Source organism: Dermacentor variabilis, chromosome 8 (genome assembly GCF_050947875.1).
Source record: "Dermacentor variabilis isolate Ectoservices chromosome 8, ASM5094787v1, whole genome shotgun sequence".
Lineage (NCBI taxonomy): Eukaryota > Metazoa > Arthropoda > Arachnida > Ixodida > Ixodidae > Dermacentor > Dermacentor variabilis.
Genome location: NC_134575.1, coordinates 64866401 through 64890356, shown reverse-complemented (window position 1 = coordinate 64890356; position 23956 = coordinate 64866401). Strand labels below are relative to the sequence as shown.

The window sequence follows — 23956 nt, the reverse complement described above, 5'->3', positions numbered from 1 at the left end:
TGATAATGAAATTAACGAACGTTAAGGTCAAGCAAACCATACTTACCTAGTGCAGCAAGCTGAAAGCTAACAGCGTTTCTGTGTCTGAGGACTTCTCGCCCACTACAAGGCACGCAAAGAAAAAGCTTATCGAATTTGGTAAGCGCCAGCCCAATTTTCCCTCGTTTCAGATAAGATTTAATAAGCTGATTATTGGTAGGCGATCCTTCCTGTACGACCCAATGAATGACAGCGTCAAGCAAGCACTCCCTGATGGCGCAGCCACAGCTGTCAGTTCAGGCAGTCCCTTTGCTACGTAGGAACACGCGAGGGGTAGTGGCGTTGCTCCATCAGCGCATGTCCCAGTGCTTCTTGCTAAAGTAAGAAGTGTAATAAACTAGCGCGAAGCACTTATCTCTCTCGTCAACAACTGCCGTGCCGGTATTATCGCTCTAACTGAAACGAGGTTGCATCCTCAGGTGTACGACTGTGAAATTTTTGACATATCCCGCTTCCATTTATTCCGTTGTGATCGCATGACTGGCCATGGCGGAGGCGCACTGCTTGCCATTTCGAAATCGTTGCCTTGTCACTACGTTACCTTTCACAAGAAACTAGAAATAGTTTGCGCCTGCGTTGACTTAGGCTATCGAAAATTTATTTTCGCTGTTTGTTAGCGCACTCCCTCTAACCCGTCTTCTTTCACTGCCGAACTTCATGACGCACTAAACACTTTCTTGTGCTGCATCAAAAGCAACTGTTATATTAATGGGGGACTTTACTCGCCGAACATAATTTTGAATGCTGACCTACCTGTTTGTTATCCATATTCTTCAAAGGGTAATGAATTTCTTGATCGTTGTTCTTTATTTTCTTTAACTCAACTATTATCTGAACCAACAAGAATTTCAGAGGACACTGCCAATATCTTGATATTATGCTCGCATCCTAAACTTATTACTGATGTTTCATGTATACCTGGTGTAACCGACCATCTAGTTCTTTCATTTAACGTTACGTCTCCTCTGTCAAAGCCAGCTGCGAGAAAAAAATTAATATATGATTACGACAAGGCAAAATTTAATGAAATAATCTTGGAACTATCTAACTTCCTTGATCTCTCTTTAAGTAACTTCGATGATCGCACGGTAGACAATAACTGGGTCATATTCAGAAACAAAGTACATGAACGAACTGATAAGTTTATTCCGTCGCGTATAATATCATGGAATTCTAAGGCGCCTTGGTTTAATTCCCACCTAAAGAGGCTTTGGGATCGGAAAAAGCGCTTGTACCGCATCGAAAAAAAAAAGTCATTTGGCATTAAGTGGGACGTTTACAAGGACGCCAACAAAGCTTACATATAAGCTAAAAAACTCGCGAAAAGCATATTTCAAGAACCCACTTTTCCTACAATACTTACAGGATACCCGACAAAGTTCTGGTGCATCATAAACCCTTCCAAAGGTGATACAATAACCTTAGCAGAATCTAGTGGACCAAAAATACCCGACGCTGAATGTCCCCGAATACTGAACTCCGTATTCTGCAGTAATTTCGTTCTATGTCCTGATCCTGCGTTTCCCACCCTAGATAGCTGCAATTACACGGCTATGTATTTTATTATGATTGAGACACTTGGGGCAGAAAATGTAAATAGAAATCTAAAGGTGTCGTCAAGCCCTGGCCCAGACCGTGTTACCGCAAAGTATTTGAAAGACACTTCTATTTACTCATATTTAATATTTTAAAAAATATTCCAGCAGTCTTTGGACACCCATCAGCTCCCTGCAGACTTTAAAATTGGGAAGGTGGTTCCACTTCACAAGTCCGGCAACAAGTGCTCACCTCATCACTACCACCCAATTTCCCTCACTAGCATTCCTTGTAAAGTACTCGAACATATCTTGTTCTCTCATTTATTTAGGCACTTAGACAATAACTCAATCTTCACACGCGCACAGCATGTTTCCCTTGGACGTTTATCCTTTGAAACACGACTGCTTTCGTTCACTCACGATCTTCATCTTCTTCTTGATAGAGTTTCATGCACACACTGTGTTTTCTTCGACTTTGCAAAGGCTTTCGTTTACTAAACTAAAACTTGACACTAATCTGTTTGCATGGCTAGAGCACTTTCTTCTTAATGATACCAGTTCATTGTTTTTAATAACCACTTCTCTACATTTAGACCTGTTGTATCTGGCGTTCAAGGATCAGTGTTAGGCCCTCTCCTTTTTCATATCTATATTAACGATTTACACAATGAAATTTCTTCAAACATTTATCTTTGTGCTGACGATTGCGTTATTCGTCGTGAAATTTCTGACACCGCTGATACTAACATTCTGCAAAATTACATTAACGCAATCTTTAACTGGTGCGACTTGTGGTTAAAGTAAACCCACCTAAGTGCAAAACCATACGTGTAACTCTCCGTGAACTTCCTCTTCCAAACTATTACCTTAATAATACTGCCATGGAAGCAGTTACATCTTACAAATACCTAGGTTTCCATTTAATCTGTACTCTTTCCTGGCCTTTACACATCGACAGCGTTATCAATAAAAGTAATCGCATGTTAGGTCATATCCGTCGAAACTTCGCTTCCGCTCTGTCATTATTCAAGCTAATTTTGTAGAAGACGCTACTTAGAATTAAAGTGGAAGATGCTTGATCAATTTGGGACCCACATGCTGAGACACTAACCCAGTCTCTCGAACGTGTTCACAATAATGCCACGCGTTTCATCTTAAGCAATTATAACCGTACGGCAAGCGTAACTTCTATGAAAAACATCCCGCAACTTCCACCGCTTTCTGCTCGTCGCCAATGCTCTCGCCTAGCTCTGTTTCATAAAATTTACTTCCACAATTCATATCTGTGCGATAACCTTATTTCATCGTCAACCTACATATCTCCACGCATTGATCATAGTCACAAAGTTGGAGTTTTGCAGTGTCGTACGAAAGCATGTCATGAGTCTCTTCTTCCTATGACATGTCAAGAATGTAGCCACCTTCCCGGCACGTAGATTGCTATTGAAGACCACAGACAATTTCGGACGGCCATAATCGACACTATTGCTTCGGGCTTCACTTGTTTATGGCTACGTCACTTGCTGCCTTCTTTGATCTCTTTGTTTTGTAACCTTTTTTTTTACACCACTCCCCTCTGTAATACCTTGTAGTCTTCAGGCTACAATAAATGAAATGAAATGAAACTTTGTGCTGAAACTTGACACATCTGAATTTTTTCTCGATGTTCAGACAGCCTTTGATGCTATCAAGCGCGAAATTCTCTTGGAAATGGTAAACGAATGCGGATTAAGATGTCCTTGCCTAAAGTTAGTGAGTAGTAATGTCACATATTGAGTTGAGTGCTCTAGCATGCCTCACGCAATATCTTAAACGGGTAAAGTACGGTGTCCCACAGGAGTGTATAAATGGCCCGTTCTTTTGCTGTTGCACATAAATGCTACCGTATGTATACCACTAACACCAAGCATCATTACATATGCTGAAGGCGCCACCTTGTTTTTTGGTGGCAATAATTCAAGTAATCTAGAAAAGCAAGATAATAAATTGTTTAACCATATTTCAGTATGAGTAAAAATAAATTTGAGCGCAACACTAAAAAGACAAGATACGTTGTTTTGGACGAAGTGAAAACGTACAGTCCGTGAAATTCAAATTATATTTCGAGGTGCTTTCATTGAACGCGCTGTATGTCAAAGTTGTGCGGCCTAAATTTCCATGAAACCCTAAACTGGCCATTCCACGTCAACAAACTTCTTACAAATATGTCACGGTCGGTAAGTACAATGAATAAAACTCGGAGTTTATTGCCACTTTATGTAGCAAATCAGCTCTGTTATGTGTTTGTGTGTTCACGAATCTATTAGTTTGTTATTTGGGGCACAGCCGCTGAAATAAGATATTCACACATTCCAAAAAATAATCGTAGGCATAAATCAAGGCGTTCCACACCGAACGCATTCCACCCAACTCTTTCACAAGCACAACAATGTAACGTTTGAAAATATGTTTACAATAAAATGGGGACACATATTTACGACCAGATTACCTAAAGAAAGGATGCATTCCGTGCAGCTTACTTTCGGAAATAGCACACCTATAGCTTCAGATACACTGCCTGTAGACTGAGAGAATCCGGTCAAATCACGGCAGGCAAAAATTTTCGCACCTCGTTCCTAAGCTAATGAATACAGATCATGTTATTACCAGCACGATAGAAGAATGGCGCTCAGTAGCGCGTTTTGGTAGGTGAACCACGCTTATCTACTTGTGCTTCAGAAGTGAAGTTTGGTTATTGTGTGAAGGTGAAGGTGAAGTTTGGTTATTTGGGGTTTTGTCTTTCCCGACGGATGTGTATTCCATAGGAGCGATGCGCGAAGGCATGCTCAAGTGCTGCATTGTTATACATTTATTTAACTTTATAGTATGCTTTCTGATTTGTTGTACATTTGAAATGTTTGTGACCTTGTTACTCGGGTTAAGCGTTGGCAACTTTATTTTGGCAAACTCTTTGTAAAATGCTGTCTAACTGCGTGCTTCTTTATTATTGTTTTTTCTTTTTTATTATTAAGTGTAAAAGTACGTGCTTCTTTTATTACCGTTTTGTAGAAAATGTGGTAGCCTATGGCGATAATAAAATTTGAATCATATTGGAATAAACACAATTCTACAATAATTTAACAGTACACCTTGCTAAGCAAAGTGCCCATTGAAACATGGCTCGTAATGCTTGTTCCTTTTTTTAATGCTTCCTGCATTGCGCTTACTCTTATGTCTTTTGGGTTTTCTCTTACTTACAATTCTAAGAGGTTAGTAGTGTCTTTTTCACGAATTTCATGGCAATATGTTTCAGCGTATTCTCGTATTTCTTCTTTTCTTATTGAACAACGGAAATTCAATTCGTTTCGCATTTCCAAAAAGAAAAATACACGAGGCAGTGATCGCAACGAAATGACCGACGTATTCTATCACACAACGGAGTTTTTACGCAAGGACTCTCTTATGAAACTAAGGTAACATTATGAAAGGAACGTATTGTAAGAAAAAACATACAGCATACCTACATGTGGTTGAAATAATATAGGGTAGCCACATTATAAACGGAACTGGTATATACACACACAAACAAAAGTGCAGTCCTATTGCAAAAAAAAAAATACGTACAGTATACCTGGCTGAAATAATATAGGGTAGTCACATTATAAATGGAAGAGGTATATACACACAAAAAAGTGCAGTCTTGAGCACTAATCGTATTCGACAATCAGGCATCAGGTCGTTTCCCTACGCCACGCACCACAGCCACTGGAAACACTTCCTAGGTTACACTTTCGCAGTCCTTCTTGTTGGTGTACTTCTCCATGAAACCGTTCAGCTTGCGGAGCAGATTCAGCCTCTTGTACTGACCCGTGTATTTGACCTTATCGCACGCGGTCTTGGACTGGTCGGCGTCAATGTCGTACACGGCGAAGCTGAACTTTAAATTTTTTACTCTTTCCTTGTAGGCACACATCTGCGATAGGATGCAGAGTGCACAGACCTTGAAGCACATCACAGAGAAAGCGGAATCACTTTCGCGTTAGGCAAGCATACTGGGCCTTTATGAAAGAAGTAATGGTTTTTCTGCCTAAGCAGCCATGTTGTTGATAGCAGATCGCGTAATGTGTCCCCCTCTTATTTCCATTTAGCGATTTAGAAGCGAGCTCGCGCGAATACCTCTTTACGGCAGGCGTGTTTGCCTGATGCGCATGCGCGTATCATTGCTCTGATAATCAATGATAATCAATGTGTTTTGTCGTTCACGCTGTTTTCTAAATCCGTCTACCTAAATTCTCTGACGGAATGGCTACGTTCTCGCGCTCATGCAGCAAGCGCTGTTATTAAGAATTGAATAATTTTAGCGCATCTGGTATTCCGGCAAGCGATGGCGTATTGCCGGTTGAGCCGGAGCGCAAACGTGAGCGGCCAGACTTGTCGCGCCAGCTGGTTGTGCAAAGTTCAACCACACAAACAGAGAGGTAATTACTATATTCTGCTTAGCTGCTGGTGTAAATTTTCGAGAGGGGCGTAATCGTGCTCACAATTACGCCACTGCCGAAAATTTGCACCAGCCGAGAAGTAGGCTATAGTGGGTTGCTGCAATTTTAGCTCTGTGTTTGTCTAGTTGAACTAGACAGGCGGCACCAGGCGGCTCCACCGCTCCGGCCGCTAATATGCTCCCTGCGGGAGCATATACAGGAACACTACGGCCGCTCACGTTTGCGCCCTCTCATATCAGGCAATCCACCCAAACCGCCCCCGTTTGCCGGAATGGCGGACACGCTAAATGTCTATAATTGGTGGTCTTATCCAAGTTCAATATGAAACGTTTGTTGGAAAGAAAATCTATATTTTTTTATTCTTCAAACAAGTGTTTTCTTAGCATTAAGAGATTCAACTGCGATATCTGCAGTAAACATTTCTGTTGCTGTTTTTTTTTTTACCGCGCTCACGGGAAAGCGTTTTTGGTCGCAATGATATTCGTGTCAAGATGTCAGATTTGGTGTATTTGATATTTTTGTCCCAATATATTGAAGAAATTATCTCACAGACTGCGGTTTCAGTTGCATGTCGGTACAAGAAATTTTCCCATAATTACATGGTACAATAATGGCTTCCCAGCTTGATTGACAAAAAACTGAGGGAAGAATCTATCGTAGATGGTTGTCGAAGTCGGCTACAGCATTGTTCGCGTGAGCCATCCGTCTCTTTCCGCTCTATTCCGGTCATTCACGGCAAACCTTATACTTCGAATTTGATTAGGCAAGGTACGCATAAATAATCGAATTCCGGGGTTCTGCGTCACAAAACAGCGATTTCGTCATCAAGAATGTCATTGCTGGGGATTAGGAAATGGTTTTGTGCAGCTTGAGTTCTTTAAACAAGAGGAGGAGGTCTTAATGAAGAGAAAGGAGGAGAGGCCAGGTAGGGCAGCCTACTTCTAGCTGGCTACTCCTCACCGGGGTGAGGGGAAGTGGGAGTGACCGATAAGGCAGAGAGGTAGACAGCAGGTGACTACGTTGAAATGGAATGAGCTACAATATACACTTTGTCCAATACGCGGATGCGCGCTATTTAGACGCACTACATGCATGAGTAATCGTGTCCCCGTAAAAACATTCCCGCGCAAGCACCTTTGGCACGCTATTCACATCATGACTTAAACACGATCGTCTAAGCCTCTCTGGCATAGAAAGTTAATGGGTGATATTATGGAGCGTTGGACATGGGTTCTTCAAGGCGCACCGAACACATGGCGCACGACAGCTTTTGCATTTCGCCTCCACAGTAACGCTGTGGCCGCGTCCGAGAATGCAGCTCGCGACCTCGTCGTAGGCAACGCAACGCCATAGCCAGTAAGACAGCATGGCGGGTGCTTACATAAGCCTCTCTCGAAATACATGCACAATCGGCGACTACATTCAAGAAATTTCAAATCAGTAGGCGTGCCTTTCACCGAGATATGGAACTCAATAACAGCGTTAACACGGCGAAATCAGACATCCCTCTACCAAGTGCGTGACATCCGTTTACTCACAAAGTGTACTTGGCGATGGACATTCTTTCTCGGATTTGTCCGGGGGCCGCGCGCATGCGTGAGTTGATAGAGATATATCTAGGGAATATCGCTTTTTCGAGTCTGCCTTTTCCCTAGTCACTACACTGTCACGGAGGAGGACGCGCGTTGCTCCGTATGTCTCTAGCTGGCCTGCACTACGCGGCCGCAGATAAATACTCCTGAATAAAATGCTTTTTTTGGGGGCTTCGTGTCGTAGCGGTGACAGCACAGCGCGCCTGCTAACCCGTGGTCCCAATCGCATGCTAGGCACTTTTCTTTCGTTCCCGTTTTTTTTTTTAAATCTGCAATATTATATTGCTTTCCCGTTTGACATCGCCAGTAGCTGTTTTCAATGTATACTTTCCCACCAGACTTGACAAGGTGATTTCCTGCCAAGGGTAGCAAAGCACGGGAAGGGGTACGTGTGGAGGCGAGGTTAGGTAAATACAGCTTTAGCGGCCGCCAACCAATAATGACACATTTTTGCTGCGATTTTCGGTCATTTAAATTGCGCTTGTTCGATTCTTGTTCATGACTGGATGGCGCCTGCCCAAGACGTGTCAATGCGGCTCGACAACTTGGCAATGCAAGTCAGGGCGCCTAACACGCACTGTGAAGCGGCAGACTTGACGCCACGTATGCCACAATGGCGCGGGCCAACCACTGACGACCATAAACGGCCGCTTGATCGCCATTGCAGACACTGTATCTATCGTTGTGATCCAGTTTGGAAGTGTAAGGGGCAGACGAAAGCAATGTGCACTGTTCTGCCTAGTACATAAGCTAGCACACATTAGAAGCATGAGTCCCCTACGAAAAGTCCCCGGATTTTTCACTCGCAGGCCGCGATGAGAACGACGCTTGGCCTTATACGAAAAAGAAGTTCTCGTTGCCGATCAGGCAAAATACTGACGCGTTTTGCTGGCGTTAAGATGAGCGCGGTATACGATGTGCAACGTTATACACTCGGCTTTGGCAAGGATAGAAAAAAAATAAAACAAAAGAAAATCTTTAAGCTCATTCTATCTGTTGGCGTATATACCCACACAACACGCCACCTAACACTCGCCAACCTAAATTCACGGACGATTACCGTACTCCCTAATGCGAAATTTGAGCGCAGCTCTATACGTGTTTTCATTCCGCAACATAATGGCTGGCGCGAACAATCCGTCTCGTGCACCACGTTGCAAACGGAGCGAAGTGTGCGCGACTGCTTCGCTAATCTGGAGATCACGTGAGCTAACGCGTGGGTGACGCATGGGCGCTATTCACAGCAGTCGCCGCCGAACGACTTCCTAACCGACGAGCGCTACTCTGGCGCCATCTCGTAGCCACCGTCGTCTAACTATGCTTTTATTCTGACACTTTCGCCATACGCTCCTCCGCTCTCCGCCTCATCGTTCCACTATATCCTCATCACCACTTCTCTCCTCGCATCTTTCATCGCCCGCAGCGTTCCTCGTTCGCTCGTTCATCATTCGCTGCGTTCGTGCGATCGCTTACGCCGACGCTTGCCGCAGGAACGGGCGCCCAAGAGCTGCTGCTCCTGAAAGAAAGACTCTTATGAAGTTTGACTCACCTTAGCCCTCAGTGCCTCTTCCGTGTCAAACGTAAAGACCCGAGTACTGTCGTTGAAAAACGCCGACTTATAGTTTTTGTTATAAAAGTATTTGCCTTGAATCATAGAATCGCAGACCTTTGGTGCAGGGAAGAAAAGACGCGAAATGCAAGCATGAGAATTAAGGTGACGAAGTTCTTTGGTGGACGAACGAAATATGTTCAGTCTCGCCTAGAGGCGATCGTTTACTCGGTTCAGAACAACTGTAGGAGGATAACATGCATTTATGTGCTAATGAGTTACTCAGTGAGGTAAGGAGAGCGTGTTTACTTAGAATAAAGAACGTATGGCGACGAAGACAGGCGCGCAGCTGACAATTTCTTGTTAAACTCACACTATGTTTACACAAATTTTATTATTGGACGCAACACAGGAAAAAAATAAACAGGAATTAAATGCCCGAGTACCAAGAATGAGCACACGAAACACACACAAGCACAATATCGACCAAGGTAACGAAAATCCAAACGAGAAGCTGCGCCTGCATTTTAAAGGGTGCACTTCGTTCTTGCCTAAAACCTGGGCGTAGCTGGCTAATACTCCAAGGACCGCATCTAGTACACATGCAGGAATATCCTATAGTTTAGATGCCTCAACAGTCGTCGCCTTGACTCAATTGGTACATCAAAGGCTTAACAACGAAGATAGGGGTTCGGCTAACACAGGGGGAAGAGATCGCATGTGATTTACACGGCTGCATTGGCTTCGTTGCATGGCTTCAGGTGGCTGTCTGTCAAAAAATTTAACACCTTGGTTTTATTTGTTCTCGTTCAATATTAACATATACTGACTAATGCTTTAGCGAAAAACAATACAACGAAAAAAGAAATACAAAGAAAATAACGCTGCTATATTTGTATTCGTCTGTGTGTCGCTGAAGATAACTCGCAGAGCTCAAACGAACTGCAGTACGTAATACATTTTGCATGCATACAACAGAAGTAAACTTTAACTTCGAGTGGAAAAAAGAATATAACAGAGTGACGCAGTTCACATTCGTAAAGTTTTTAATCATCCTTGATATGAGGCTTAACTTCCTGTAGGATATATTAACGTTGCTTTAAACATGTTCTTCGAAGATTAGCCAGGAGTCAACCAATATTCCTAAGTCGCGCATACAACTCGCTATTTCGAAAGGAATGTTGTCAAGGGAGTATTTGTATAGTAAAGGACAGATATTACAATTAAAGAAGATAACAACCGTCTTAGTTGGATCAATGCGCAAATAGTTGGACGCACACCACTGAACAACAGAACTAACATCTTCCTGTAATAAATCCCGCTCTTATTCTATTTCACGGTAAAGTTTAATACCGCCAGCATTTAAAAGGGGACGCGAATAATCCAAAATTCTTGAAGGTTAATAACAAAGGTATCGAAAAAAAATGTGCCTATTATCAGCCCTCGCGGAACACCGGAAGTGTGTTCATAAGGTAAATAGCACTTAGCAACAACGTGAACAATATTTAACCGAGTTCACAGGCAGTCTTTAATAATCGTGCATAGGCTAGTGCTAAGGAGTTTATGGATGAGATCGCGAGAAACAATGTCAAATGCTTTTGACAAGTCGAAGTATGCGGTGTCTAACTGTCTTCGGTTACAAATAGCGGGTCCTGCATCATCACGAAAAGAAACAAGGTTTGTTTCCACAGACTTAGCATGAACCAAGCCATGTTGGCATACACTAATCTTACGCTTAAAGAAAAATGTCAGATGAGTAAACATAGCTATTTCAAACACTTTTGCAAACGGAGACTAGAATGACACGGGGCGATAATTTTTGATGCCGCTCATGCTGCTACTTTGATGAACTGGCATACCTATTGTATTCCTCCAACAAGAAGGAAAGTCTCTTGTATGCAAAGCAAGATTAAAGATGTGCGTTATTAAAGATGTCGACGTTAGGAGCCCAGCAAATTTCATGTATTTGAAGAATAATCAGGCTCCTTCGGACAGAAAGACCGAACGCTCGAAAAAAGATGGTGCTCCTCATTAAAAAAAACAACTTTTTCCACCAAGTGAGGCATCGTCTCTCAATAATCATCATCACTGTCGCACACACTTCATCTATGTAACACGCTGTGTTTGCTACTCTCCAGTTAAGAACATTATGCCTGCTGGCACGCGAATGCCATTGAATGCCCTATGAGAGTCGTCATTGGCCAGATCGTGCTAGCACAGCTACAGTGTTTAACCATACGCCGAGAGGCTGCGTTTTATAAATTCAGCACGCTCTTCTGAGGCTTATTCGCACCAATGAGTCAGTTAATAAATTTAAACTGGGTATATATTATTACGTGAAGCTGAAGCCGAATACTATTTACAATTTATTTACAGGTAAGCTCACGGAGATCAAAATGGCGACGCTATATCAAGCCGGCACACACGTCGTCTTCGTCCTCCTCAGCGCAGCCACACTGTGGTGGCTGTTCCGTAGCATCACCGCCGGCTGTAGAAGCACCGTCCTGGTGCTTAATCTATACCTCGGCGGTGAAAGGTGTGTGGTATGGTTTTAGTGTTGCCACGTGAACGATGTCACTTGAAGCTGATGATGACGCTGAGAGTTCGGCGGGGATGATTTCATACGTGACATCGGTCACTTGCCGTACCACACGGTAGGGGCCAGTGTAGCTCGACAGCAGCTTTTCGGAAAGGCCCACACGGCGAACGGATGACCAGAGAAGCACCAGAGAACCCGGAGAAAAGTACACGTCACGATGGTGCCAATCATAGAGGCATCTCTGATGCTCCTGTGAGGCCTCGAGACGGGAGCGGGTGAGCTGGCGCGCGTGGTCGGCGTGTGCGATCGCGTCGCGGGCGTATTCAGTGGCGGAACGTGTAGCTGAGGGCAGCAAAGTGTCCAAGGGCAACACGGGTTATCGGCCATATAGCAGATCGAATGGTGAATAGCCGGCGGTGTCGTGACGCGATGAATTATACGCGAACGTCACATATGGTAAGTGAAGATCCCAGTCGTGGTGATCGGTCGCTACGTACTTGGAAAGCATGTCGGTGATGGTCCGGTTGAAGCGCTCCGTGGGACCGTTGGTCTGAGGGTGGTAGGACGTGCTGAACTTGTGCTTTATCGAGCAGGAGCGGAAGATGTCCTCGACGACTGCCTACAGAAAGCTGCGGCCACGGTCAGTGAGTAATTGGCGCGGAGCACCGTGCACTAAAATGATGTCATAGAGCAGAAAGTCAGCAACGTCAGTAGCGCGACTTGCTGGGAGGGCTCTGGTGATTGCGTACCGCGTAGCATAATCGGTAGCGACGGCGACCCATTTATTTCCGTAGCCCGAGAGAGGAAATGGTCCAAGAAGGTCTAGACCAACACGGAAAAAGGGTTCGGGTGGGATGTCGATCGGCTGGAGACATCCAGTTGGAGGTGTGGAGGGCTTCTTCCGGCACTGACAGGGCTCACAAGCCGCAACGTAACGCCGCACGGAGCGGGCGAGACCCGGCCAAAAGAATCGACGGTGTACACGGTCGTATGTGCGCGAGACGCCCAAGTGTCCAGCCAAGGGAGTATCGTGAAGTTGCTGGAGGACAGTCGAACGCAGGTGCGATGGAATGACGAGCAGAAGGTCAAGGCCGTGTGGATCGAGATTGTGGCGGTATAATGTCCCTTCCTTGAGGAGAAACATCCAGAGAGAGGCGTCGCCAGGAGTTGACTCCAGACGGTCGATGAGGGCGCGTAATGAAGGATCACGCCGTTGCTCGTTGGCGATTTGAAGCAAAAAGGATCACGCCGTTGCTCGTTGGCGATTTGAAGCAAACTGGGACACATAGAAAACGCAAGCGACGGCGTCCGCATCAGCCGGTTTGTCGACAGGGTAGCGGGACAAACAATCGGCATCCTGGTGCAAGCGTCCCGTCTTATATACCACGGAGAAGGCATATTCTTGCAGGCTTGACGCCCAGCGAGCGAGTCGTCCCGTGGGGTCCTTGTGCGAGGATAGCCAGCGGAGAGCGTGGTGATCAGTAATGGCACAGAAGGGGCGTCCGTACAAGTATGGACGAAATTTCGCAACAGCCCACACAAGAGCGAGGCACTCGCGCTCTGTGATTGAATAATTGCGTTCGGCGGGTGATAGAAGTCGGCTGGCTTAGGCTATTACGCGATCATGTCCACGCTGGCGCTGTGCTAACGCTGCTCGTATGCCGTGACCACTGGCATCAGTTCGAACTTCCGTTGAGGCAGACGGGTCAAAGTGGGCCAAAATCGGAGGCGTGGTAAGGAGAGTAGTCAGCTGCGAGAAAGATGCGGCATGGTCAGGACCCCAAGAAAAAGGGGCGTTTTTCTTCAAGAGGCCGGTAAGGGGACGTGCGATGGTCGCAAAATGCTTCACAAAGCGTCGGAAATAAGAGCACAGCCCTACGAAACTACGAACGTCCTTGGTAGACTTCGGAACAGGAAAATTCGTAACGGCGTGAATTTTGTCCGGATCGGGTCGCACGCCTCTGACGTCTTCGAGGTGTCCAAGGACGGCGATTTGGCGGCGAGCGAAATGACATTTTGACGAGTTCAACTGGAGACCTGCGCGGCGGAACACGTCAAGAATCAATGAAAGACGGTCTAGATGCGTGCCGAATGTGGGCGAATAAACTATGACGTCGTCCAGCTAGCACAAACAGGTGGACCACTTGAACCCCTGAAGCAAAGAGTCCATCATTTGTTCAAAGGTGGCGGGCGCGTTACAGAGACCGAAAGGCATGACCTTGAACTGATAAAGGCCGTCAGGGGTAACAAATGCAGTCTTCTCTCGGTTCATGTGATCGACGGATATCTGCCACTAGCCGGACCGTAAGTCGATAGAAGAAAAATAGGTGGCACCGTACAGGCAGTCTAGAGCGTCATCAATACCTGGTAAAGGGTACACGTTCTTTTTTGTGATTTTGTTCAGGTGGCGATAATCTACACAAAAGCGCCATGTTCCATCCTTCTTTTTGACAAGTACGACGGGAGATGCCCAGGGACTACAGGAAGGCTCGATAAGGTCCTTTGCAAGCGTCTTTGTGACTTCCTGTTAGATAACAGCTCGTTCCGACGCAGAAACACGGTATGGACGTCAGTGAATATGGTTCTCATCGCCACTATTTAGGCGATGGGTCACGATGGAAGTTTGACCTACGGGTCTATTGTCAAAGTAAAAAATGTCGCGATAGCCTTCAAGAACGCGGCAAAGAGCTTCAGCTTGAGCAGGTGTAAGGCCAGAGGAGACCATCTTCTTTATGTCGACGTCAGTACCGTGCGATGACGTCACGGTATGGGCTGAGCTGTAACGATCTTCCACTGTGAATGGCTCGACGTCATCATCCTGCAAAGCGCGAATTATAGCCAAGGATTTCCCCTGAGGTTGAACTTGCGCGGTTAGCGCGAAATTGAGAAGTGGAAGGCAGGTGCGGTTGCCTGTAAGTTTCAGCACAGTGTGCGGCACGGTAACACCATGTGTAAGCATAACGGCCGGAATTGGTGCGGCCACGTAATTGCCGTCAGGTAAAGCTGAAGAGGACAAGTCGACGTGTGTCACATAGTGAGGTGGTAGGCGAATAAAATCTATGCAGCTCAGATGGCTTGGAGGCGGTTCCACAGGGTCGGCAAGAAGAGGCAAGTCAAGGCGAAGTGAGCCGGCCGAACAGTCAATGAGTGCAGAAAGATGGGCAAGAAAATCCAGACCGAGAATGAGTTCGTGAGGGCAATGCTCGATGATGGTGAAGAGAACGACGGTGTGTCTCTCAGCAATGGTGAGTCGGGCAGAACACATGTCAACAATAGCGACAGTCCCTCCGTCGGCGACTTGTACAACTCGGTTCGGGGCAGGCGTCAGAACTTTCTTGAGCCGACGGCGAAGAGCAGCACTCATAATGGATACATGCGCCCCGGTGTCGATCAACGCGCACACAGGAACATTGTCGACGAGAACGTCCAAAAGATTCTTGTTTGTGGGTAAGGTGAAGCGAGGATTTCGTGCCAATGTCCTCAATGCAGCTTCACCTCTAGAAGCTGCACTCTCTAGTTTTCCGGTCGGGGGTGCGGCGAGTAGGTCGGAGAAAGAGCACGGCGTGACGGGGGCGAGCGAGATTGGCGGCGGGAGGGAGAAGGCGAGCGGGAGTAGCGGGGTCGTTTCAAAGGTGTCGCAGGATCAGATGATGAAGCGGGCATAGAAGGGGCGAAGGAAAAGGACGCGCTAGAGGGGCGAGGGGGGCAATCAGCATAATAGCGCGTCGGAGAAGACCAGCGGATGTGGCAGTGGCGAGCGAATTGTCCAATGCGTCGGCAGTTAAAGCAGATCGTGTGCTCGGCTTCGATAGAGTGCTCTTTACGGTCGTATTGACTTCTTAGCCAAATTCTTACTCTTCTGCGCTTCTCTTTGATAATATTTCCTGCTCATCCGAATGGGTAGATTCTGATGTCCTCTTCACGTACGACCTGCAGTTGCAATTCACGTAAAACATTTTTAGTGATGAAGCTTCGTTGGCCACCACCGTCAAAGAGGAGACGAGTCAGCGATCTTCTTCGTCCCTCTGCCCATACTTGAGTCGTTTGGAGCAGCACAGTTGGTACTTTTTCTGATTTCTTTCCTGTCCAACAGTGCAACTCTGCGGATTTGTTCTCGGGTGTCGTCCATGTCTGGTCACACATCTGAGTCAGATGTCTTCTACCACATTCCTTGCATTTTATTCTTTTGTTGCGGCATTCCCGTGACATGTGCCCTTTTACACAGCATCGGAAGCACCGGCCAGCTGCAATGAGGCTTTTCTCCTTTTCATCCAATGAGGTCTTCACCTGACAATAGTCAGTCTCACGATCTCTTGAAGCAAAGAATGCACACGGATCGGACTGCTTCGAAGCACCCGCAGAAAAAAAGAGAAGCTACTCACCCCTTTTGAGGTTTTCTCTTTTCCTTGTCTCGATGTTTTGATTCTCTGCCGGCGAGATTACCAGGTTACAGGGCTTTTCCCGGCTGTTTGCAAACTTTTCTTGAAACAGAAGTAAACTCTTGATGCTGATCCCGTCATCTTTGCTTGCAGCGGAAAGTCCTTTATGGTATCAGACAAAAAGATGGGTTGGCAGCATTCACAGAAGTGCGGAGGAGAGCAGGGCACCGTAACTGTTCGTTTTGGCTTCGAGCGCCGTCCGACCAGCGATGTTGCGTTGCAGGTGGTCATAGGGTCGACGTTGGCCGATGTCCTCTTTTTTGTTCTGTATCGATGGCAAGTCTAGTAATTGAGTCAAATGAACTTGAATCAGCACATCTCGTCGACCGAAGCCCTCTTTAATAAGTTCGATGACAGTGATGTAATTTGCCGCAGTCACTTGCATGCCGGCAATGGCCGCAGCGGCTTTCCTGAAAGCACCGATTGCAAGAACAGAAACTCCTCGGCGTTGGAGAGGCCGCCGTTTCCGTGCACCGCTTGCTCGAACTTCTCCCAGAAGGACTGCACTCCGTGGCGGCGCCGCTAAATTGTTGTAACTCGAGCTTCGGCAGTTCCACTTTGAGCTTTGCCCCCGCCGGAGGGCCGTCGATGTATGCCCGCGTCGACGCCATTTCTGCTTCCTGGCGGAGTTTTGCCATGTGTGCGACGATACGGTCGTTGTATTCTATGGTCCGTACATAATTTTGCCCTGCGTCTTTGTCTTGCACTAAAGGCTGTATGGCTGCGTCCACCTCGTTTAGCTTTATTTGGAGGTCGTTAAGACTCGCAGATAATACATTAAGAGCTCCTCCGTCTGCATGACTCTCCAAGAAGAAGTCCGCTTCATAAATCAGTTTAGTCACTTGAGGTCTCAATGCACATTTTTCAGCTTGAGCCGTTCCATCGTCACATCAATGTTTACAGTTCGCTTACCGTGATGGAGCTTGAGTAGTGGTGCCGGTTTCAGTTGGGTGTGGTGCCCCTAGGCCTTGTTGTTCAGGGCGCGCCTCGTGGACCATTTTCGGCTCCAGGATCGTTGCTGGTTTTCCCCCAGCTGATTGTGCTGTCGACGTCTGTTGACCTCGTTGCCTCAGTGGTAGTTCGATCGTTTCTCCCGGGTTTCGGCACCAAATATTGAGGAAATTATGGCAGGTCAAAAAAGAACCGACATCTTCGTTTGAGGTGAACAAAACAACTAAATTTTATGTCGATAGTTATGCCCGTTGCCGAGCGAGATCGGAGGAGCACGGAATTGCCCGTTGACGAAAAGAATGAGGCTAAAGTTGGCAGTTTCGTCAGTGGCAGCCTCGTTGCAAATTCCCAAATATAAGTCGTAAGTGTGTACAGTCTGTTACTACTCGCAGTTTAGCTCGAAGGATGAAGCAATGACCGCAATAACAATCACACGAATGCACGTCCTGCTGGGCGTCATAAACAGCACACTGGGAACTACTGTTCGTCACAGTAATATACGACGCGAAGGCGAGGGCGTCTCTGGTGAAACTGCGTCCTTAGAAATCTGGCGGCGTATGGCCCTCGCATCCATAGACAAGTTCAACGCTGAATTAGCCGAATTAACACGGATCACCCTCGCAAAAAATTCCTGAGCCATTCCACTCTGTGCAGGTGACCGACATCGAGGATATTGACCAAGGATATTGAGCAAAGGCACGAATGTATTTATCGTCCTAATCTGTGGCCATCGTGGCGATATCGGTACGCGCCCACATTCGCGCGCCATCTCCATTAATAAACATCCCCTTGAACAATGACTCATATTTCCGTAAACGCGGCCTTCCCATTACGACGACAAAAGTGAAATTCGACGCTGGAATGACAAGCGCCAACGAAGCCAGCTGTGGAAGACGACCACGAGTAACGCGAGAGAAGTGGCACTAGCGCGTTTGCGTGGTTGCCGTCGATCATTTTTGAATTGACCTTTTGTAAAAAAGTTCTACAAAACACATTTTTTTCAAACGTCTTTTCTTGCAATTGTGCCTGAGACCTTTTTCAGTCCCACGTGTAACAAGGGTACTTCAAGGGCGTGTTATAGGTTCCCAAACCCACAGGGGTATGTGTCAATGTTCGAGGACCCCTTTTGGACGATCACTAGGATCGGCCTGCATGATGATTTATTTTTGTCAACATCTCCGATACACTTTTTCCAGATACTAAGTATCGAGAGCTTCGCTGCAGAAGTGCCAGAGATGCCCTTCCTCGTAGACCCAACTAAACCATACTGTAAGTGACTTCCAAGCGCCACGATGTTTACTACGTTCATAGCTGTCCGAGCTGTGGGCCATCTTTCATACAATATTGCTCCGTAATAAAACAAATGAGACCTAAATATCCTCATTGTGGCTAATGTATGTCAAGAGCACAATTCATTCCACAATTCAATCCTTTGTAACGTGTCCACGCATATTTTCCTAAGCATTGAGTAGACACAAAAACGGCGAAGTTCCACTGTACTATACTTCGAAGCACTGACATTTTTACTACCCCTTTAGGGGTCGAGGCAAGCGGACAGGTTCGTCACGTAAGTACAATGTCGTAAAACAACTGGCGCTTAAATATGTTCATTGCAACATATAAACATCTTAAAGAGAACAATATCTTTATTAACGCACCGTTGTTACCTTTCTAAGCCTACTTTCCTAACCATTGGGCAGGCTCAAAATGGCAAATTATCTCCATCCGTGAGGATGGAGAAGCTATCATCGTCCCACACATCCGTGAGGATATGTGTGATGATGAAAGCTTCTCCTGTGATGTCGCATGGTCACACTAGCCCCATTTACATTATTGCGATAGTGTCCGCTCGCACTTCTAAGCGCATTTGAAGAAGGCGATGCGACGCATGTAGTGCACTAACTCTCGTGAGAACATAGCACCACATCGTGCCGCATGAGGGAAGTACAGCCCGCGTCTGGTTCGGGCGTTGCTGTCTCGCAACTGCACCAGCGTGGCAGTCCCGCAGCTAATTTCTTTCCATAATTTATAATGCGACGATCCTCGTTTACATGCTACGCGTTAGTCGACTCACGCCCGTAATTCTACCCTCGCCAGGCGCATTAATGCGATGCGCCTTCCCAAGGCATTACCGCTGTTTATTCGAATGCCGTGCAATGCGACACAGTCGCATTCATGTAAACGGGGCTACTTATGGTATCCATAGCTTTACAGAAGTCATACCGTAGGTATAAGTGAGCTCTTGTTTATAGCACCTAAATTTCAAATGTTAAACTATTCGGCTAGACAGTAGCCGCAACATCCCTTGCAAAGCACTGCATTGAGTGAAGTAGAAGATGAAGAAAATGTGGCAGAAACCATAGAACTGTCAAGTTAAAGCCCCCTCCCCCCCCCCCCCAGCAGCACCATATGCGGGCCGCAAAAATGAAATGGTTACGCTGAGAAATATTTCCCAACTGTGCTCCTGACTTCAGCAGCGCTGTTTGATATTTGCTGCATTTTATAGTCTACTGAATTGATAGCCGGCATGACAGCATGACGAGGTCCATGTTGTGTCCGCGATGGAACAATGACGATGGAGGCGATCACGGCACGACGACGCCTGCAGTATGATGGAGAGGGTGTGACGACAGAATCACGACAGCCTGGTCACAACGGCACGACGATGGCAGTTTCACGGCAACGAAACCAAAGCGTGACATAGATGGCAAGACAACAGTTGCGCACGTGCTCTGACTTGTTTGCTCGTTTACTCCACGAACGTCAGATACTTCCCCGAGTATTCGATTTCAAATTACGCACGCCCTACGCACAGTAGGACTAAGTGTACGCGATGATGTGGCGAGCGAAGACGACGAAACAGAGCCTTTCTACAAGACGCACGCAGCGGAGTTTGGCAACGAACGTGGCCGGAACCATCAGACCGGCCGGCGGAGAAACACGACAAAGCGCCGACACTGAGCGCAGTACCTAAACATTAAGACGACAAAAATCACCGCCCTTTCAGCACGTGAAGATGGTCGAACAAGGAAGTTGTGTTAAGTTACACGCAGTGTTACACCATGCAAGTCAAACTTCGAATGCAGTCTATATTGCGGTATGGAATGTGGGGAAGCACTAATTCAAATCTCCATATATTGGGCGCAAGGCCCACCACTGGATATGTGGGCGCTGCAATCGTTTTGACGATTGGTTAGATTGGTTTGACGACTGACGTGGCTACCGGCACTACTTGCTGGCGCAAGAAGTGCCGGCAGCTACGCGCTCCAAGTACGGCGTTTCATTCGCTGGGCACGGTTCGTAGGCCGCAAATTGCCAGCGCAACATTTGTTTCTTTCGCGGCAGGGTGTAATCAATCGTCGATAAATTTGATGCCGATCTGGATTGATCACCGAAAATACACCGTGTGATTCGCATACAAGATAGCATTCTTACAGGCGGAAAGGACTCACTGCAACCGCTTTACCTCTGGTGAGCTCTTCTTTTCTTCTCCCGCAAGGTAAGGTGGCCCCTTTATAGCTAAGTCTGACAGCGACAGCACAGGGTCCGGATAAACAGTTTCGCTGTAGAAGCTCTCGCACGAAACGTGTAGCCTAAATAGCCAGTGGATGTTGGCAGGAGTATGCGCGCCACAGAGGTCACCAATATCTTGAGCAAGGAAAACGGGAAGATAGTAACAAAAAAGTATTACTTTAATGAATATTGGAGGAGCTTTAAGGTGAATATTTGATGCAGTGATGGTATATAGGTGGCGTTGGTCGTTTCATTCCTTACCTCTGCATACAACTGAGCCGGCCACATGCTCATCTGTAATACACTACAGATACATATGCGCATTTTAAGCGGCTTTGTTATATCAGCGCTGCCCTACGAACTAGCTATCCGCCAAGACAGCGGCGAAAGCTAGCAGAAACCAGGACCAGCCACGTCGAGCGAATTCCGGAATAGTGCGCTACGAAAACTTCGCGCCTTGGCTTGGGGAATTGTTTGAAAATCGCATGTTGACTACACAAACGTGATGCTCTACTTCACGCCGCCGCTGCCATGGCACGCGAATGTTAGGTCGGCTATGCATTGACGAGTAGGCTGAAGTGTACTTACTCCCCACTGATTTCAGAGATCTTAGACAGGTTATTAGTGAGTAACGATGAGTGCGAATGGACCTGGGCATGAATGTGAGGCCTGCTTGCACTTCTTGAAATAGTGTCGACGAGTATGAGTGGGCGTGAATGATTACAAAAGGCAGTGAGTGGAGGCGAGTGTTAGCGTCAGTGAAGTCAAGTGATTGTGAGCGTAGATGGAGGTTAGTGTGAGTCAGGTCCGGGGACTGAGTGGAGGCCAGTGTTAGCGCGAGTGAGTGTAGGTGACCAAGTGGAGGCAAGTGCTAGCGTGAGTGAGTGCAGGTGACGACGAGTACAGGCGAGTTTTAGCATGTGAGTGAGTGTAGGTGACTGAGTGGATATGAGTGTAAGGGTGAGTGACTACCGTTGACTGTTAGTGCAGGCGAGTGTGAGTGCAGGTGACTGAGTGGAGGCGAGTGTTAGCATGAGTGTGTGCACGTCACCGAGTGAAGGCGAGTATTAGCGTGAGTTAGTTCAGGTGACTGCAGAAGCAGGCGAATGCTAGCGTGAGTGAGTTCTGATGACTATGAGTGGAGGCGAATGTTAGCGTGAGTGATTGCAGGTGACTGAGTGGAAGGGAGTGTTAGTTTGAGTGATTGCAAGTGACTGTGAATGGAGCCAAGTGAAAGCGCCAGCGAGTGCAGGTGATTGAGAGTGGAGGCTAAGTTAGCGTGAGTCAGTGCAGGTGACTGTGAGTGGAAGCCAGAGTTAGCAATTCAGGTGACTGAATCGAGGTGAATTTTAGCGTGAGTGCAGGTGACTGCGTCAGGACGCGAATGTTAGCGTGAGTGAATGCAGGTGGCTGTGAGTCGTAGCGAATGTTAGCGTGAGTGAATGCGGGTGACTATGAGTGGTGGCGTGTGTTAGTGTGACTGCGTGCAGGTGACTGTGAGTAGAGGCCAGTGTTAGCGCGTGTGGGTGCCGGTAAATCTGAATGGAAGCGAGTATGAGCATGAGAAGGAACGTGAGTCAATACCAAGAAGTGTAAGCACGCTTGAGCATGAGTGAGCACATGGCCTACTATCTATGAGCAAGCATTCGCTTATCGTAGCTACCCACACATAGATGACGCAAGATAGGCGTTGATTATTCTTTTGAACAAGAAAAAACACAGGCGGTATTACAGCACAGTGCGAAAGTAGAATGAAGAGGATTGAAGGGTCCGATAATATTCATTGCCATTTGTTGGGCGTGTTGGTAAACTGAAAGCGTATTTAGCGCCAGAACAAGGACCGAAGGGAGACGACAACACAATGCGCATTCTGTTGTCGTCTTCCTTCCGTCCTTGTTTGCTGGCGCTAAATATGGTTCCGATAATATTCAGTACGTAAGTACTATACCAACGCAAGATACGCGGAAGCAAAAAAACAGCTTCAGAATGGGGAAAGTATCATTTGAGGGAAAGGGCGAGACTTACAGAGTTCGGTGGTGCGTCCCTGGTTTCGTTGAGTTTCGTGCAATTCTTGAAAATCTCCCTGTTTTCGTCTATGGGCGCTCTTGACATAAACCAGCGCCCTTTTAACGTCACCGACACCGATACTGGGACCTTCTGGGATGCATTCAGAAGTTCTTGCAGGAACTTCGACGAGTCCTCCTTTACGGTCATGGAAAGAGAGACACGAAGAGTATTCATTCCGCATGTGCGCAGATGTGATTACATTTCTAGTGAATTTACCGGGAGCTTTGTCCGTACGTGTCCTGATCTCGGATTTTTGTGCTTAATTTCTGCATTTTTATTACATATATGTATTCCTTCGTGTAGCCAGAAACGACGCCCCGCCGTCCGGTGCTGTGTTCAGCAAATGCATGGATGGTTGGACCACTATGATCTAGCCGTTGCTATTGACACGGGTAACTAATTCGCAAAGTATAGAAAACAACAAATAAATTGGAGATTTCGTACTTACCAAAGTGTCGTAGTAGGTCTGGTTGTAGTGGCTGCTGTAATTATGTATAGTGGGTGGCACAATATAACAGTTCGTCAAATCAAAGTTTGCTTTATCATCGTATGGTGGCAAGGCGTAGTTTGCGAACGATGTGTGGCTGATGATAATAAAATTAGTCAAAGACGGGGGCATTCTGTAACATATCAGTGAGAATTCTGGATTTTAGTAGACCGAACGGCTTTAAACAACACTCACAATAAGTGACTAGGCCATGTGATAAGTTAGGTGAAGGTATAGTGCGAATAGCGTAACTGACCTCACTAACGAAAAATAACTGGGACTCCTTGCCTTTAGCATAGCCAAGCATGAAGCTTAACGCGTTACTTGAATTTTTTTACTGTTACTATTACTAACTCCATGCTACTCTGGCTAGTACAATTTGTTACATTTTTGCAAGCTCTCCTATGTTGTGCGTTTAGCCTTGAGGATGAAATGAATAAAATAATAAATGTAATGAGAACACTTCAAGATATTACGTTCACATATTCGTAGGTAGAGCAGAATATGTACGATCACAAGAATTAAACAGCAGTTCACTGCTGAGCTTGTTCGGGTTACTGAAATATTGTTTGCAGGACCCTTAACACGGCATATGCTACCTGTTATTTCTCTGCGTCATATGAAGGCTGAAATTGTCGGAACTATGCAAAAGAGTGTGGCAGGCGTCTGAGACATAAAATTATTTGCTATAATACCTCTTTCGGCAAAACATTTTGGTTTCAGTATCTAGGAGGTGTCTGGGCCAACAAGCTATGACGACGTGG

At 46.4% G+C, this 23956-nt stretch overlaps 1 protein-coding gene across 1 annotated transcript; it reads right to left on the bottom strand.

Moving 5' to 3' along the window:
* Positions 1–5111: 5111 nt before the first annotated feature.
* On the bottom strand, positions 5112–23324 carry LOC142591422 (uncharacterized). The gene is made up of 4 exons (XM_075703750.1): positions 23154–23324; positions 22664–22840; positions 9197–9313; positions 5112–5529 (listed from the first exon to the last, which is right to left on the bottom strand). The coding sequence occupies exons 1-4, from the start codon at positions 23322–23324 to the stop codon at positions 5335–5337; spliced, it is 660 nt and encodes a 219-aa protein (XP_075559865.1). The 3' UTR covers positions 5112–5334.
* Positions 23325–23956: the final 632 nt, after the last annotated feature.